The following is a 19,144-nucleotide window of genomic DNA, read 5'->3' as shown; positions in this document are numbered from 1 at the left end:
CTGCTTTGCAGCGTCGGTAGGGTAGCTTGACTTGGTGTGATTCTGCGCTAGCGCGGAAATAGAAATAAAGAAGGAATACCCGCGGGAGGGGCAGCAGGGGTATAGAGATAGTGTAAGTCGCAACGGAGAAACGTGGTGAATTATCACACAGAAATTCGGCACCGACACCTTGTCGTAGCAGCCATATTGTTTTCACACACGTTGCTGGTGATCCGGCGGTGGTGTATCTCGTTACCTTACCGGGACTTTCGAAGAACGCACGGGCCTCGGAGATCGTGTCAGTAGTAAACAAACAAAAAAAATCAAAAAAAACACAAGATAAAACACAAGGTAAATATAACAGGTGATGCAAAGATTCGGTGCTTCGTTATGTGTCGATTGATCGATCGTCTAGGATAACTTTCAACGAACGAAATATTGGGAAAATGTTTTATAACAGAGTGAAGTTGGTGAATTTTTGCCTGCTCGTCACGCACGCTGCCGATGGGTTGTGTGAATCGATCGCGGTTATGTTCACCCTATCGCTTATGTAGAACAAGCTCCGCAGTCGACTCTCTCTCTCTCTTTCTCTCTTACTCCTGTCCTCGCCTCAGGGTCGGCTGAAATCTAAATATTTGCCAGGGTGACGTCATCGTCATCAGCTTCCGAATTGGCCCGTCACGTCACGGCGAATCTCCAGGCAACGCGAAACGACTCGCGGAGGTCTCGACTGGCCGTTTCCGTTCCCGATCTTCTCTAACCCAGGCTCTACTAATCTTCGTTCGTTGCTGTTTCTTTGGTTTTTTCCCTTGTTTTCCTTTCCTACCCAAGTGTAGTGGCTTTACAAAACCACGACGAGAATAAAAGAAACGTCCGCGCTCTCGAAATGACCTCGGCTGTCTGGAATATTCTGTCAAATGGAGCAGCGGCTAGCAGTACCTCTACGTTAGTAGCTACATACCAGACGACGATAGTAGTGCAGTTCTAGTGACGCGAGAGAAAAACGTCGTCGAGACACCGCGCGGCGTTTAGCGCGAAATCATAGACAGCCGAAGGAAAGCTGCAAACCCGCGGAATAATACCACGACGAAAAACTTTCTGTGAGTATTTTCATCGGCAAATGTGTTGCCCATTTTCCATCCTCGTTTAGCGGTGGGCGTATAGGTTATAGCCAAAGAGAGAGACAGCCGCTCGGCCACCGCAACCGGAGAAGTTGGCTTAACTTAAGTCTCAAAAAACCCGTGCGAATCGTACGGACCGAAGAAGCGTGGTGGCTCTAGCTAACTCAAATATTCCCAGCTAACAACTCGAGCTCAGTAAGTCACGGGATTCGATCCCGTACGTGCGCGAGGACACAGTACGCAAATTTACGAGACGAAGTATTTCCTTACCTCAAAGTGCGAGAGGGAAGGTAACCAGGATAGCGAAAGTTAGCAAGATGCGTCATCATTTTATCGAGGCCTACTGAAACACCTGCCGGCCCTGATCCAGAGTCAGGTTGGAGGGGGGGGATCGAGGGAGGGTCGCGTATGCGCGGACGTATGCGTGACCCTTGAAGGCCTACCACGTGGTCGTGGGCCGACTGACTACTGTCTCTTCCTGATAGCATTAATTTGCCGCCGTCATTGCTTCACGGTAGCAGCATCGATTTAACGCTTTTCTCATTACAACAGTGAGTACAGAAATGAATTTCACGTATTCTCCTCACTTTTCTTTTCATTATACGCTATAAATAAATCCCCCAATTCCGAATATATCCTCGCGAGTTTCTCGAGTTTAATCCGGAATAGTGAAATCCGATTCTCTGATCGGAAGAGAATTTCTTGTCGAGTCATCTTCAATGCCTATTTTTATCGACGTATTTGTTATCTCGAAAGGTATTCGACCGCTCAAGGGTGGGTGTACGATTTTGCGGGAGCGGCAATGTTTTTCAATAAGAGCCTGTAGAAACTACGTTTATGTATACATTATATACGTATGTCGTATGTGTGATCCTGTGTTAACACCGCCCTGGCGTATATACGCATACAATGTTTGTACATATATTTGCGTTTGCGTAACTGATTGTCAGCTTCATTCTTTTACCCCATGATGTAACAATTTTTTAACCATCCTACCTCATCCTTTCTGCAAAATTGTAAGAACTGCTGTTTACCACCAGCCGTGCGAAGCTCAAGTGCAAATGATCCTTGCGCAACGACTAATTACAACAATCAAGTTACCGCGGATTTTTATCATAATCTCACGATGGTTGTACGTATCTAAATGCAAACAGCGTTTAATTATCTGAGCGTCAATCAGCTGCTTTATCGCCCACGCACGTAAGTAATAAATTGGACGTGTTTAAAGAGGGCTACCGATTTATGCATAAGAATAATAAGAAGACACGTGCTGGAGGACGTGAGTCGCGAAATTTCAATTTTTTTTTTTTTTTTTTTCACAATCGTCACATACGAAATCTCAAATGATATTTTTGCGATGATGAAATGATCTTATGTACTATTTTAATTTATAATCGTATATCAAGAATTTCACAAACTTTACAGATTTTTTTTTCTACCTATACACGTTCACGTCTTCCTAGACTATATATATTTATATCAACATTGATTGATACCCAAGCTTCAGGTGATCTTCGATAGAATGCGAAAATGTTTCTTACACCCAATGATTCGATATATTCAAAGAAATTTTGTTGCCAATGTATTTGTAAATTTTTTCTTCCCATCTTTTGACATATACCTTGAAAATTTATGTATACAATCGAGCCTGCAGACTTCAATTTATATTTTTATATCATTTCCGAAGGACTCTGCAATTCATATGTGTATAATCTGTGTGTATATTTTATTTTGAAATACAAATTTTTCGCATATATCGAACGTGAATATATCGCTCTCTGCGGGTTATCCGCGATATTTGCCATAACTTTTTGCAACGTGCGAAGTTGAGAAATAGATCAGGAAAGAGAGAGGAAAAAACGTTGCACAAATGTCGAGAGCATAAATAACATTGACAGGGAAGTAATATGTGTATGTATTGCAAAAACTCGAAGCCGTGCGAACCGCAATTGGTATTGCAAACGAGAATTTTAAAAAACTTGCACATAGCAGGGACTGAAACGCGCGGTAATAATATTTGTTGGAAAATTTCGTGCAGAAGTTATACTACATGTATGATGTTCTCCGTAGACGGATACTCGTTGGTATGTCTAAAATGAAAAATGGCGAGCTGCCAAACAATGAGAAAATTGTTTGAAACATTCTCTCTGCCTCGTTTACAATTAGAGTTGGTCAGTATACGACTGTGCCTGCGTTATAACGTATTTAAGCTGCTACGCCATTTGGTCCGCTATGTTCCCCGTTTTTTCTTCAATTTTGGGTTTCGTACGACACGTGACCAAAGCCGCAAACATATTGTGATTCAGAATTATTGCAAAAAAAAAAATTCTTTTGTAACGTGAATCATAAACATTATTCGATTCGTTTGCGGTTCTTTCAAAGCGGCAATGTAATAACGTCACAGTCGTGTTCCGCATGCATCAATGTTCCTTTGATGTATGAGGTAAGTAGCTGTGTCGTCTAGTCACGTGTCGTCCGCCGTCATTGACACACCTAAATGACAATTCGTTATACGTCAGAATCACAAGTACGCGATTATACGTACGTTCGTAATTTTTTTTTTACTGCTGTTTCTCTTTTTAAAATCTTTTTCATCGTCTATTGTTACATAATAATTTGTTGGAACTAAACGTCATAGAAGTACGTGAGTTGTTAGAAGGAGAGTAGCAGCTGCTATAATAGCTCGTTGTAGAACCAACTGATCAAGTGAACGTTAATTAAAATCATCACAGCGTATAACAAACGCGTTTACGGCGGACTTTCGATTGCGAAGAACCTGGAATATTGAAAATAAGATAAAAATTTCGGGAGTGTAGAATATTGTTGATTTTTCCGGCGTGATATGAATTTTTGCCCGGCAGCTGTAAACCTGCGATCACTTTTTTAATCTATTGTACCGAATTCGGATTCGACAAAACAAAATACCGCCGCGCTCTAATTAGAGACGACGCTATAGTAGGTGTATAAAATATCTGCGTATCCCACTTGATTCTTAAAAAGTAAAAAAACCGTGATCAGCTGTGCCGGAAATTGATTGAAATCCATCAAAAGAAATGGGTATAATATTCAGAATTTTTATTTTTCAACCTCAAACTGCATTTCAATTTTTTTTTCCTACTAAACTGAAATTCAAATTTCTGATTCTCAGCCCGTGTAACGAACGCCGTAATATTTGTTACGCAATCCGTTATCGTTATCGGTTAAATGCTTTCTTTCAGTGTACATATATGATAACTAAATTCACTTTTCACTAAATACGTTGATACACAACGATTTAACAATTATCATTTTGATTTGCTACACGTTGTCACGCAGAGTAAGAAAAGAAAAAAAAAACATATTTCTTCTTAATAACGCATACACACGAATAGATAACACGTGGATGGAACGATTTGTACAACGTCTAATCTCTTCATTACGCAAGAAAGATTCTTTGCTGTTGTAATTAATTACCCGTATATGTATACAGTCATTACACGTACCGATATGTCTATATACAAAACATGTAAATCACATTATATATAGGGATATTATTTCTATTTTTGTCACATGATTATAACATCAGCGATGTCCATTGCCTCGAATACTCGACTGTATTCCTTTCTTTTTTTTTGCCTGTTCCTTTTTTTCATCTCCTGTTAGATCACTTTACCTTATACGCGTACGTACCTACATCGCGGTAGGTATGTATATGTATTTCGCTCATTCGATCATTTAGTATGTTTTATAGGTATGTGGACGCATATAATACACCTACAGCACAAGCGCTTCGTTGATTACTTTTTTTTCGCACTTTAGCGCGCGAGACACGTGTAGCAGTAAACTACTGCACATTTTTTGCTTACGCCAGACCGTTGAACATTCCACGGGTTATTTTTAGCGATTCGTTTTGTTAACATTGAAATTATCGAATCAATTAAAATCATATTTATAAAATCCTTGCTGACCCCAAGATGATGCGAGAATTTACATAATTATACATCCGATTGCGAATATTCTGGTATTAACTTTGCTTCAAACTCTTGTATACACCTGATGTATAGTTTATATATAAAATTATCGCAACGCCAGTTATTTTTTTAGTCGACTGTTGTTGAAGTTGTACATCTTCTTTCTAAGCAAAAGATGACACGACGAATGGTTATTATATGCTGTAACATTCGAAAATCATTCGTTATATAAACACTTTTTAGTACTAGGGCGGAAAAGTCCACTTGTTTCACTCGGATGCTCTCTTTTGTACCGTCGCAGAAACGATTACATTACGCAAGGATCAACGCAGGCAAAAACAGACGCGTAAATCATACTGGTGTTACATAAAAATACTTTAACCATTATGACTTGACACGGTATTCGCTGCCTTATTATATTCTGTAAAACGGTGTATCAGGAAGCAGATTTTAATCATCCCGTAACAGCGAGCGAGCGTTCAAGCACGAATGAGTCGAAACCGGAAGTGGATGTTTAGCTTGGTGAATCGCATGTATGTACAGTTCGTACGATTGTGAAAACGACTCAGCCAATAACGGATCGTCTCTTAAATACTAGTCTGTCAACGCATTGATAGTCGTCTCATACGTTTATCTATGTAATTATTAATATCGTTTGTATATTATCGTTATTTTTTTGTCATCTTATTTCCTGGACAATCCCACGGCGAGCAATCGTAATCCGCGCAATAAAAAAGCAGGCCTACTGGATTATCATGATATCGAAAAAAAAAGATTTCGAGTATTATATGCCATGCAAGGCATTCCGTGCCAACTTCACCATCGCCTTAGCTTTATAATCACTTCGGATTTGATCTGTGGATCATATTTGAACATGGATTTATATATTTGGGTATCTTTGTCTCAGTTCTGAAATGTATTTGTAGGTCTCTCAGAGTTTTTTTTTTTTTATATCAATTATAGAAAGTCTCTTGAAATTTAAAAGTTTTTCGAAGTATTCGAAATTTTACGTCAAATACGGAATTTATTTCTGTATCTTCTTCTTATTAAACCGATCATCAAAAGATTTTGTTATTGTTAATAATCGCATATTGTCATTGATTTATTGATACCACAATCTTATGAACAAAATACAGTGTAAATGTTTTTGAAAAGAACGTATCAGTGAAAAAGAAGTTTTTACTTACATACGTCAAAAATGATCCGAGACGTGGTACACAGAGAGAAAAATCTGAGAAAAATTACCCTGCTGTTACTATAATCGTGATGTAAAAGACACCTAATGCAGTTTTTACGGTGCTGCATCAGAAAAATGCGTCGTCACATTTTAAATTTTATGCTGCCGAAATACATAGTTTCTAAGCAAGGTAGTAATTTTTTTCATAAAAACCCATAATTTTTGTAACTGCATCAATCAAAACTGCATTAGGTGTCTTTTACATCACGATTATAGTAACAGCAGGGTAATTTTTCTCAGATTTTTCTCTCCGTGTAAGGACTAGACCGTAGTCGAGTTGGCATGGAATACCCTATTTAGGTTGTTTTCGCATTGATTGTTTCTTAACCGCATCCCGTCCCTCCTCTTCCTCCTTGTACTTATTGTGAATTCATGAAAATTATATTTCTGGTCTGATCATTTGCGGGGGTTGATTGGCCTAAAATCATTGCGGTTTTATCAAATTGTCGTATTCGTAAGCTAAGAAAGCTCTTTGGAAATACCAAAATAGAAATTACTGTAATTATAGACAAAAACTTAGATATCGATAGATGCGTCTCTACGATGGCTTGTTTAATTCAGAAAACTATATTTTCTACACAATTACTGAATTAGACTTTGTTTTCACGGCAGTATTCAATTAAGTAAGTATTGTCACTTTTTCGTCATAATTAATATCCACATACCGTTGTAAATTTAAATATTCGCCGATGCCGACCTGATGGAAAAAACGTGTTTCATTGTTAGTTAATCGAAATAAAACGAAGCATCGTACAAGAGTGAAATCAAGCATCGATATCTAACCTTTTGCTCATAATTGTTGTAATTAATTAAAAAATGTTTATATTCGTATAAATGAAACGACTGAAACGAATCAGTTTCCGGCCAACCAACAACCCCTTGACCATTCAATGATTTAAATCACACATATACCTCGAGGCATGTATGTACATTAGACTGGACCAAAAAAATTGACTATTTTTTTTTTTTGAAAAATATATTGAGAATATCATTCAGTATGGCAAAAAAAAAAATTCATGAAATTTTAAGCCCTTAATATTAACTTTACATTCATTGATTCGTTAGTCACGAAATTCCAAATAAAAAAAGTCAAATCGAGAAATTATATCAATTTATTAAGCTTAATTACTCGGAAACGGCTTGTCTGACAAAAATCTATAATCAGACCTTTTTTGTAGGGAATTTAATTTTATAAAGAGATAAGTGAACATGAATTTTTTCACTTCAATATTTCGACAGTTCTGACGTAAAACATCAAATTATTACTAAAAATCAAAAATAGCGATGATAGACCTCTTAAAGTTAATATTAAGGGCTTAAAATTTCATGAAATTTTTTTTTTGCCATACTGAATGATATTCTCAATATATTTTTCAAAAAAAAAAAATAGTCAATTTTTTTGGCCCAGTCTAATGTACATTGTCTATGTTCGAAATATAAACGAAATCATTGTTCGTGGCTTAAAGCAATGGCGTACAACAGAGGGGGGCATGCCGGCGCGGTTGCAGTATCGTACAGCACGAACGCGATGCCCACACCTTTGTCACCCAGGCGAAATTCTAGCGGTTCCGGTGTGAGCACCACAACATCTGGGGTTGGCAGTTCTGTATCGTCAAAGCTCGCCTCGTACAGAACTTCCGGATCTACCAATTCCTTCGACCGTTCGACCAACTACTACAGTTTCGGTTCCGGCTACGGCTCCACTCATCGATCTAGCTCGTACTCTTCCTGCGACTATCGTCGCCTCTGTTCACCCGCCAGGTAACCTGAAATCTCTGCTTTATTCCGTTATCATTGCTGTGAAATCTGTCGATATTTGTCACCGTTGTTATTCGAAATGTCGTGTGTTCGAGTTTGATGTGAGAAAAAACTAAAAAAAAAATTAAAAAATCATCTTTTCGAATCTACACAGTATTTCAATTTTTCAGGTCCATTCCATTTTTATGTTCGTTCAACAAAACACGTTTTCCCATAGCATATTGAAGTTAGTAACGTTATCGTAACGATTCATGCTGAGGAAAAATCGTTATTATGCGATTTTGGAATTGTCTGATATTCGGTAAACCGTAATCAAACAAGACACGATCATATCGCAAAATCTTAGTTACTTCAAAATTATTGTACAATTGAGAAAATAGTGACTTTTTACCCAATGTTTCGTTACGATAACGTTACAAACTTCAACTTCGTATTTTCCTGGACTTTCGCCTCTGGGTAATGCGACTTTTAATGTACCACAGATTTTCATATAAAATTTAGGTCAGCTGAGTCACGCGATATTATCCGAGAGTAAACGATGCAATCGATGCCTCAGTGTTCCTGGTGCCGAGTTCGTTGAATTCGTTTAACGGCTCACACCCCAATTCGAAGCATCGTTACAATTCTAGTACTTGTTTTCCCGAAACAAAAAGATTTAATCTTCATTTCCTCGAGAGTAAATACACACATATTTTTCCGGAATGACACGATTATCTACACATAGTCATGGCCGACGAGTAAACAACTTTTAAACGTCTGCCCGATGCATGAAAAGAAACAGCAACGAAACTCGGTTACGAATTCAAAACGTTTTTATGTAATCCGCTGATCGATTCAGTCGCGTAAGTCGTCGGTCAAAGCGACGTGGACGATCGTTTTTCCATCAACGCCGACGGAATAAATATCAAACATATATTAATGAATAAATAAAACTGATAAGAACAAAAGAAAATGCGATAAAGAAAAACAGGGAATATAAAATAAATTTGAAAGTTTCGGTGTGTGTAATAATAAAACTAGGTACACATATGCACAATGTACATACATTTCCGCTGCAACATGGCCGTATAATTTCATGTATTGGAACGGCCTTACGCACTGCAGTGAATGTAGCCTCTACGTCCTAGATTTAAAACTTCCGGTCAAAAATATTTTTGGCAAGCACTGAACGGGATAGATAGAATAAAGATTATTATTTCTGCATCGTAGAACGTCTTCTGGCTTATGTTAAATTCGTTCGGCCACTTTACAAATTAATTCCGATCAACCAATTTTCGTTTTCCAATTTTCACCCTCAAGACCAAGTGCGCATCATCCTCATTTATACGGTGATCAAATTATGATCGCATTTGTTTAAATTATATTGTACAGTCGTCTATTCTTTGTTATGTAGTTATTTATTCAGAATGTCCTTAATAGATGTTTGGATCACGATATGCATGTGCGTAAAAACATGTTTACAAGGTACAGAGAAACTTATACCGTAAAAAAATACATTCTTACACCGTAACATTCCTCTCACTCGGAGGTACCGCAATTACCGGCACGAACGCAGTAAAACTACATTTTACGTTGTATACCCGTCGAGAATAAATCTACCTATGCATATACATACGTCCATAGTGCAGTACAGTTTTGTCCGTCCATTAAACTGTTTTGCAGATTTGCTTCGGGTTCTTGATCACGATGTTATATATTTTTACACAGGTAGAGTTTTACTTTTCATCAAGCATTAAATTACATGTTTGTATCCGAATATTGAGCAGTTTTTTTTTGTATACCTTTACGATTACACCGATACCACGAGTCGGAAAAGTCAAAGTGGCAAGTTGGTGTAAAATTTCTTGTAATCTCAAGCACACACACACACACACACACACACACACACACCTTTGCAATGGTTATTATATACCCTTACGCGAATGCATGCCAGTAGACATTGAGCGGGTTGCATAACCAGTGCAGCCGTAACATTACTGGGAGCCCTTGGCCATCGGCCCGAAAGATTGTTGGCGGGGGGCGGTTGGTCGGTTGGGTATAGAGAAGAGTGGTAATTCGCAACGGTTGCTTTTATTCGCAGGTCGCTATCAGTCTCGTCTGCGTCTTACTCGGACACGGGCAGCGGTGGTAGTGGTTGTGGTCCAGGAAGCGGAGTGTTGTCGGGTGCTGGTAGATATTCCTCGTCATCCTCGTCATCGAGGGATCAGCGAAACAGCGAGGCTCGTGAAACCCTAGGCAGTTTGGCCTCCTCGACAGCGGACCTTATCGCGAAGTATTCGCCGGCTAATTACGTGCCAAATATATCGGGCAGCAACGAACGACACGGAATCGGGAAAGCCACGGTCAACGGATACGGGACCGCCGGACCGTTGGGGACGAGTCCTGGGGTGCATTCGTCGAGCTCGAGCTCGATCGTCGGGGGAAACGCGTCCAGCGCGAAGAACCATCTATTCACCGGCAACGAATCGACGACCTCGAACACGCTGCTCCAAGGCCGACCACCCAGGGCATTGAGAAGATCTCCGATCGGTAGCAACCTGATTGGCAGCAATCATGCGCAGCCGGACAGCGCGGCGACAGAGGTAACGGGGACGTCGCAAAAGGGGCCTAAGAACGACGACAACAACAATAACAGTAACAGTAACAACAACAACGAATACGAATACGAACACGAATACGGAAATTGTACCGAGGGTCTGCAGTCGAGAGCTGCCAGGCTGCAACCGCCTGCAGTCGATAACATTAATACCACACGGTGTTACGAGACAAATGGTGCCGTTACGTGCCCTTCGAGAATCCCTGAATCAAACGGGTTACAGAAAACCAATTCACGTCCCTCTAACTCTTGTCTCGCTGACGATGGCGTTGATGCTGACGTTGATGATGATGGTGTGAACGTTAACTCGGTTTGTATTTATCGGCCGGTAACTAACACGTCTAACAATTCATTGACTAACACTCTATTAACGAACAACAATAACGCCGATCGTAACGCCGATGACGAGAACGCGGCTGGAACTTGCCGAGTTCACGGAGCCGAAGACGACGAAGGTTTGCTCGGTGGAAGAAACTCAACGGCGACCAATCGTTTGAACGGATTTTTAACGCCCGAAGATCCGAGTTCTGATACAGAGCTAGGGATAATATCCGGTGGTGGCCTTATCGATGAGAGTAGCGGCGATAACGCCGCCTCCTTACTGGATACCATTTCAAACGATCCGGTAAATGGTTTCAACTCCGCGGTACGAAAACCCGTCGTTTCTCGACCCAGCGGCGTGAACCACGCCGGAGATAATACCTCGTCCTTATCCTCGTTACCTTCCACCTCGAGACGGGGTGACACTTATCCCGGTAACGGAAGTACCAGTAACGCGGCAAACGGAATTGCTGGAAATAACTCACAAACGGCTACTGCGGCCACCCATCAAAACATCTATCGCGGTATCAACGATCAAATCGTAAGTGACATGGATTTTTTTTTTTGGTTTGTTTGTTGCCCTGTGGTCGTCTAAGGGGTTCCGTACACCTTTAATGCATTGCTGCACATTATCGATCCTCCGTTTTGTCCGTGCTGCATGCGTCATACGCTTGACGGATTTGTTAAACAAAATTTTAGTGAACAATCGTTCGATGTATCTAACAAAGATCCGGTTACTGTGGCATACAAAGCATTTTCAATGCTTCTTCTGTTTCCTGTTTTGAGGTTCAGACTCTGGACTGAACTCCAAAGAAATTTATGTAACTTTTACGTCAAGTTATACGTAGCAAATCTAGAACCAAGTTTTGTACGCGACCGTTGTATTTTGTTCCTTTTACACATTTGAGAGTGTTCACTTTTTGTTATTGATTCTTCGAAGAAGTTGGAAAATTCATTTACATTGAAAAGTTTAAATCAAGTTAGTCCCATGCTGGGTACTTGTTGTATATTCAGCATAACTTTTATTCTTCCGAAAATTTATCAATTCGGTAAAATCTCAGACTCCGAATGCAATTCCCATGAGCATGTTGACTTCCGTAAAGGTGTATACGGACCCCTTAGAGTCGGAAGCGTCTGGTTTTTACTTTACTTCTATGGTAAGATTGAATAGAAACTAAATGATATATGGTAGAAAAGTCGTAGACGAACGTGTAAATAATCGGTAAGTATCGTAGCGTTCCTGTATTTATTTATTTATTTATTTCACTCCCTTGCTTCTCTGCCAGGGTACCTTTACGCAATTTAAGACCCGGGATTGAATATCTAACGTGCATAACAGAACGGCGGGCAAGGTATTGCAGGTATAAGATATATGTAGGTTGCGCATTGAAAATAGCTGCTCAGTTGATGTAGCATGTAGGTAGGTGTAAATGCACACTTATGCTAGTTATAATAAACTTTATGAGTCAACTGGTTGGTGCAGAAACTTCATGCTGCGAAGTATGTTCCGATGTAAAGTCTCGATTCGCATTATAAGATTGCTCGTTGTGCGGCCTAATAAGAAACCGATAAAATCGGATCGTTGAACGACAAATATTGAACACTCGGAGTAGCGAGCGTTTCATTAAATTATTTTTTTTTTCTTTCTTGATGATTATACCGTTGCTGCGCAGCCCGCCACAACCACCTCATAAATATCAAGTGGCTACTATATTCGCGACAAGCACACGTGTCTTTCGTTTGGTCCGATCATTTACTTCATTTAGAAAGGTTCGCTCTGTGATATATAAATATAATTCTTGTGTCGACTAGTGGAACAGTGGGACACTATTTGTCTCCTCTTCGTCGCTTATGCCAGTAGCTTCTACACGTGTATAATGTATAGGTAACATATATAGTAGAGTGTAGACAAATCCGGACGAGCGGTGGTCCGCATAGGCATGTATTCTATTGAACTATAGTATACCTACATGGGAGGACAGCTCGCCACTTCACTGGGTCAAGTATAGCTGCTGTTGAAGAAACGACTACAGAGATTGAATTCAAGCCAAACATCGAACAACGAGAATTCTGAAAGTTCGATGCATTTTTCTATTTCATTTATAGTAGAACTCTCCATTCAAATAGGATTGCAAACTTTAACATGTATAAAAACTCGTAAAACGTGTTGATCAGAAAAATTCTCAACTAATTGTAAGAGAAAGATAAGATTGCTGGCCAGCTTCTGTTGGTTGTTTCATTTGTAACGAATTACAAATTGCGAAGAATGAAAAAACGTAAGGACAGTGAAGCTTTAGCTGGCAGGTAGAATTTTATCTGAGAAAATGAAAGAGGCGAAGAAAAAATTCACTGGGAGTGTCGAAAATTCGGTCAGAGTGACCGGAGCTTTGCGATGATTCTGTCCTCCCGTCAAGTAGTAAGATTTATTAATAGACTACTACTTTGCTGGTGATCGTTGAGCTTTTAGACTTTGAGGATTCGAAGTGAGTTTGTTCGCTGGTTCGCGTCGGACGAAATTATATGCTTGTATAAGATTTGCGTCGGTGTCGGTGCACCGTGTATTTGTTCTTATATGTATACCCAATCCTAGATTTCGGGGTAAATTAGAATTTTTTTAAACTGGGTTTAAAAAAAAATAAATAAAAACAAAACTATAACGAACGAATGCTCAAGACGTGATGAAAGAACAGAAGACTTTCCATCCTTCTTCTTAAGTTTAATACTTTCTTCGTCGTCAAAACCGGGGGTTCAATACGAGTAAAATATTAAACTGGCTTACGTAGAACTCGTGGGTTGGGGTTTGTGGTGCGTTTGGACCGCCGCCGCACTTGGCGTCGGTTATGCTTTCGCGCTTGGCGTCGCGGCGCCCCTCGAAAATCGCAAACGCGTCGCCGTTCCTGCTGCTTGCGCTGCTGATACTGTTGCCCACTGCAATTACGTAAGATCTAATTACGCTAGTATTCGGGTCGCGACAACGACGACGCAAACACGTGCCGTTGATCGCAGATTTTCGCACTCATACGACAGACAGGTGAGTCCAACTGTTTGCACCTCTCTCTTTTCGCGCTTAATCGGTGATATGTTAGGAATTGAAGCGATCGATGGACGGGCATATCTAATTTAAGCGATAGATGGAACCAACTCCGAAAATTTGAAGATATCGTTGACGTAAATTTAATTGTATTTATTTATTTAGTTTTGCATCATAAAAAAAAAAAAAATTATAGACGACTGGTGAGGGTAAAGAAGTTATTTGATTGTATTGTTCCCTTCGTTCGCATTTTTAGGCCTATGAAATTGTTGCAATTGCTGTTTGATTTTTTCATTCAATAGTTTGATGCAAGGTTTGAATCCAGTTACGAACTACTTTTTTTTTTACGTACTGTATAGAACTTTAACGGTCATAAAATCGAAGAATCCTGCCAAGTTATAACGTCACCGGAACTACGAAGGCTTCACACTTTACCTGCGCTTCTGCAGTAGTTGCATTTTCTTATTCTATCTATACTGCATATCTAACATGCATTTTATTGCCAATGTAGGTTGGTACATCGGTGAGATGAAATTTCGAAGCAGTATTTCAATTTTTGGGTCATCGTGTATTGATAGTTAATTGTTTTCAATTTCCAAAAATTAGGGCAATAGTCGTGCGAACTTGGTTTTTGTTCTTTGTTTTATACGGATTGTGATATTTTGTCACCCGGTAGTTGTCAATAGCCACTACTTACATCGATAATTTAATCAGCATGGTCAAGTAGGCCCACGTTAATCGTATGATAAGAAAATGAATTTGATAACATAATGATACAGTTTTACTTTCTCCGTCGCCCTATAATTAAAGGCTTAAGTATGTTCTATTTATAATTCACCTGTAATATTTGTGAAGTCGATAACTAAACCTTGCCCGTATCTTTCTACTTTTTCTTTCCATAGCTTTTTATCATGTTATCGATATCAATCGTAATTCGTATTATGCAATATAAATTGATGAGATTTTGTAATATTGATGAAGTTGCGCATGTAGCGTCCAAAGTTATAAGTATAAAACATCGTCGAAAAACAGGGGAGCGAATTGAAAACAACTGGTTGTATAAAAATAACTATCGAATTATTGTACAATATACATTCTCATTCAGCACAAGTATTAGTCAAGTTTTCACCAAAGCGCTGTTATGTGACAGCTATAGAAATAAAAGGTATGCAATTTAATTATTTAGAAATTTTTATTTCTCTGCCTTGCATCTGATCACAGATGCAGCGTCCTTATTTTTTGCTTCGTGTTTTTTCAGTTCTTCAACTCACAAACAGACATTAACTCATGCTTTTTAACGCCTTCTATACAATTATTATCGAGTAACACATATCCATATCCATTATCCTTTGACACTATCGAAGATTAATACATGCGCGAAAAACTTACCGAAAGACATTTAAAACTTCAGAAAATATCTGTAATTTACTGTTATTTCACGTTCTACGTCTTTCTTCCGATTGTGCACTGAACATTACGAGACATTACCGATATTACACGTAAATATTTTTTCACGGACTCTAGACTGTAGGCGAATGTACATTATACAGAATTATGTAATGAAAAAAACTATTCAAAAATTAAAGTTCAACGAGAATAAGTCATTCGAACACTCTAACTTACCAACTATTATATTATAATAATAATTTGTAAAATATTATTTCAATTACAGGAGGGAAGTCCGACGATTCGGGCACCGCGCAACCGGTTGCAGACTCCTCGAGACGAACGATGTGGATTGAACGGCCTCCGAAACATCGGAAACACAGTTAGTATTGTCCATTACCTTATGCAAAATTCTTTACATTCAATATTATACAACTTTTTACTTACGTGAACTATGCAATTGATGACTGTTCACTGCTATTCATATTGAAAAGAATCAAAGACAATGGGCATCTATATGAATGACTGTATTTCAGTGTTTTATGAACAGCGTGATCCAATGTCTGAGCAACACGAGACCGCTGCTGGAGTATTTAGTAAACGAGCAGTATCTAGCTGACATCAACACCTCGACATCAGGCATGAAGGGTGCCCTGATCAAGGCGTTCTCTCAGGTGATACAAGAACTCTGGGAAGTGGGTGGAGAGCATGTTGTCAATACAACTTCCCTCAAATCTCAAATCCAGAGATTCGCTCCTCGCTTTATGGGCAACAGTCAGCAAGACGCCCAGGAGTTTTTGAGATATCTTCTCGAAGGACTGCACGAAGATGTTAACAGGGTCACCGTCAAACCGCAGCCCATTCACACGGATATACCCGAACATTACACGTAAGATGACGTTACTATAAAAATGAAGAAATGAAGATGGGTTGTGAGAAATATGAAAAATCGGATACATTTAGAAATTTTTTTTTAAAATTTCGTATTTAGATTGCAGTTCTCACATTTTTTTCAGTTGTATCTCAACTTCAACGAAAACGGGTCTGATCCGAGATTCTGCTTGTGTCATGATCCCTGGATCATTTTATATTCAATCGTAATGGCAGGTGTATAATGTGAACATTGAGCGTATCGGACACAATTATTTCTTGGCTCGTAATGCATAACTACTGAATCTTATGGTTACAGGAAAGTCAGAGAATTAAAAAAGAAAGTTCGGAACTGCCGTTGATTACTCTCGAATAATAAAGACCAAAGCAACTGAAATATACAGATCGATTTCATACGACATTTGAATCATTATTCATCACTAGTAAAATTGAATTGTTTATTACGCATCAAATGGTAAAATAAGTCTTGTTTCATTATCTATAAATATTTTTCACTGCAGGGATAGCCAGAAAGCTGCTGAAAGCTGGAAGCGATATCTAAGAAACGAAGACAGCACGATCGTCGACGTATTTGTCGGACAGCTGAGATCCTCGTTGCACTGTACATCCTGCGGTCACGTTTCTGTGACTTTGGATCCATTCTGGGACTTGAGTTTGCCCATCCCGACGAGGAGCGGTACAGTAAAGCTGAATCAGTGTCTGGAGCATTTTACTAAGGAGGAAGTACTTGACGGTGACGAAAAGCCGACCTGCTCCAAGTGTCAGATGAGAAGAAAGTGCACGAAAAGTTTCAGCATCCAAAAATTTCCAAAGATATTGGTTATTCGTATCCTTTTAAACGCGTTTTTGGAATTTTCAGTATCTTCGCATAATGCGTTTTACATTTTCATATTCGTAAAACACTACATTACCTGCATTGCGAAATCCAATTTGACTCAGATTTTTATGTGTTAGAATATTGAACCGACAAGGGTAATCAAAGGTAGCCAATAGTTTGAAAACTGTTGGTAAAGGCATCAAATAATTTTTTGAGACTGACGTGATCTACTTTACCAATCGATTATTTATGAATGTCAGTATCGGATATATTTCGAAAACTCGATTGCCGTTGTTAATTCTAAAGAAAGAAGAAAATTCTGGAGAAAAAGAGAAATGGGAAGAAAAATATCTGTTCATTGCTCGATTTTATATACTTTGCTTATATAGGTATAAATCAGGTTTCAGGTGAAATTCTTATTTTATCAATTCTCTTGTTGAATTAACTGCATTTGTTGCAGAATTTTTCATTATTGCCAATTTTGTATTGATCCCTATTCTCCAAGGACAAATTCATTATGTCGGATTTTCCCATGACCGAAATCAACGATCAGATTTGAAACGTTTCTCCCCCATGGAACGTTTTCGTGGTAAATTGAACGTTTTAGTTGATTTTCCACTGACCGGTTTGGACCTGAGTGCCTTTTCTGCACCGAGAGTGGCCGGTTGTACCTACAACTTATATGGAGTGGCAAATCACTCGGGGACAACTTATTCGGGGCACTATACTGCCTATTGTAAACATCCTTACTCGGGAGAGTGGCATGAGTACAACGACAGCAGAGTGTCTTCAATAGCGGCAAGATCAGTCGTCTCCAGCGAGGGATACGTATTGTTCTATGAACAACAACCACATAGCTCTAATTTGTAACATTTCGCTACGCTTAGAACCACCTTGCCTCTCAGTACCTCAGGTTCATAACCTCCCGATACCATCTTTGGTTCGTAGAATTTCTTTTTTCAATCACAAGCGACTCAACACTGTAAAGTTGCAAGAATTTAATTGTATATTTATTTATTATTCGTTGCGGTTGATAGCATTTTTATTTTATACAAAACGTTTTAACCATAATAATTATCGGGTCATCTTTGCACGTTCTAAATTGTTATCATTTATTGACATACGCTACTTTTTATGACGGGACATGTGTAAAAGAAACCAAAAGAAAAAAATGAAAATTGAGAAAATTAAAAAAAAAAAGGAAAATCATAGACTGAATTAGGCGTAAATTATTTGTTCATACAATTTGTCAAGTTTCGGATTCGGAACATTGATTCGTTGCTGAAAATCGCCTGATGCAGGACTTTATATTTGTCGTTTAGGGACGAAACAATTATTCGATCGACCCATTGATTTTTGCTATTGGTTTGACGTAATTGAAATCCTTACAAAACTGAATTTACGTGCTTTAAGTTGTTACATATATATTTTTTTTCTTTGTCTATTAAATTTTTAACTTGTCGAAGTGATAACCCGTGTATAGGTAGCTGCTTTGAAGGCTGTCGACGTAACTAGTTCTTTTACCCTATACCTCACACCCCTTTTCATCGATTCTCTTGGTAGTTTATACTAATATGTCTAGATCTGATTACTTTTGTAAAATATTTTGTTTAATTATTGCAGTCAAAGAGTTATTTATTTAATTTATGAAAACAGATGAAAAAAAAAGAGTAATGACTATGGAAATAAAAATATTAATATATACGATATTTATGGACATAATATATATTATTATACGTATATTAATACATTACGAATAAAAACCTAACAAAAGTTGATTATTGCAAATAAAGAAAAAAGGTTCTTGGATATATCTCTGCAATATTCGTACGAAGAAAAAACAAAATACCTTACAGTTTTGCAGCGATAATCGATTCACGCATGTTATTACCGTTGTTATTCGAATGATTGTGGGAACGGAAAATTTCAACGCAACTTTTACTTTTGTAATTCTTCAATGAAAGAAGAAGAACAAGCTGAACGTTAAAATGTAATGAGTTTTCAACTAATATCTATAGATTGAATCTGTACAAAAAATTGTTTTTGATAAAAAACAA

At 38.5% G+C, this 19,144-nt stretch overlaps 1 protein-coding gene across 8 annotated transcripts; it reads left to right on the top strand.

Annotated features, from left to right (window-relative positions):
- The first annotated feature begins 9 nt into the window (after positions 1 to 9).
- Positions 10 to 18,796, top strand: LOC124217178 (ubiquitin carboxyl-terminal hydrolase Usp2). Of its 8 annotated transcripts, none has more exons than XM_046622548.2 (7): positions 10 to 330; positions 7,754 to 8,048; positions 10,126 to 11,503; positions 15,666 to 15,761; positions 15,916 to 16,268; positions 16,771 to 17,096; positions 17,641 to 18,796. In XM_046622548.2, the coding sequence occupies exons 2-7, from the start codon at positions 7,756 to 7,758 to the stop codon at positions 17,955 to 17,957; spliced, it is 2,763 nt and encodes a 920-aa protein (XP_046478504.1). In that variant the 5' UTR covers positions 10 to 330; positions 7,754 to 7,755; the 3' UTR covers positions 17,958 to 18,796. The 8 variants fall into 8 exon arrangements, with proteins under 8 accessions (XP_046478504.1, XP_046478500.1, XP_046478499.1 ...); XM_046622544.2 differs by lacking the exon at positions 10 to 330 and adding an exon at positions 423 to 1,079; XM_046622543.2 differs by lacking the exon at positions 10 to 330 and adding an exon at positions 1,143 to 1,651.
- The last annotated feature ends 348 nt before the right edge of the window (positions 18,797 to 19,144 follow it).

This window comes from Neodiprion pinetum, chromosome 4 (assembly GCF_021155775.2).
Source record: "Neodiprion pinetum isolate iyNeoPine1 chromosome 4, iyNeoPine1.2, whole genome shotgun sequence".
In the NCBI taxonomy this organism is placed as follows: Eukaryota; Metazoa; Arthropoda; class Insecta; order Hymenoptera; family Diprionidae; genus Neodiprion; species Neodiprion pinetum.
Note: the sequence above shows the minus strand (reverse complement) of the source record. Positions and strands in the feature narration are given on the sequence as shown.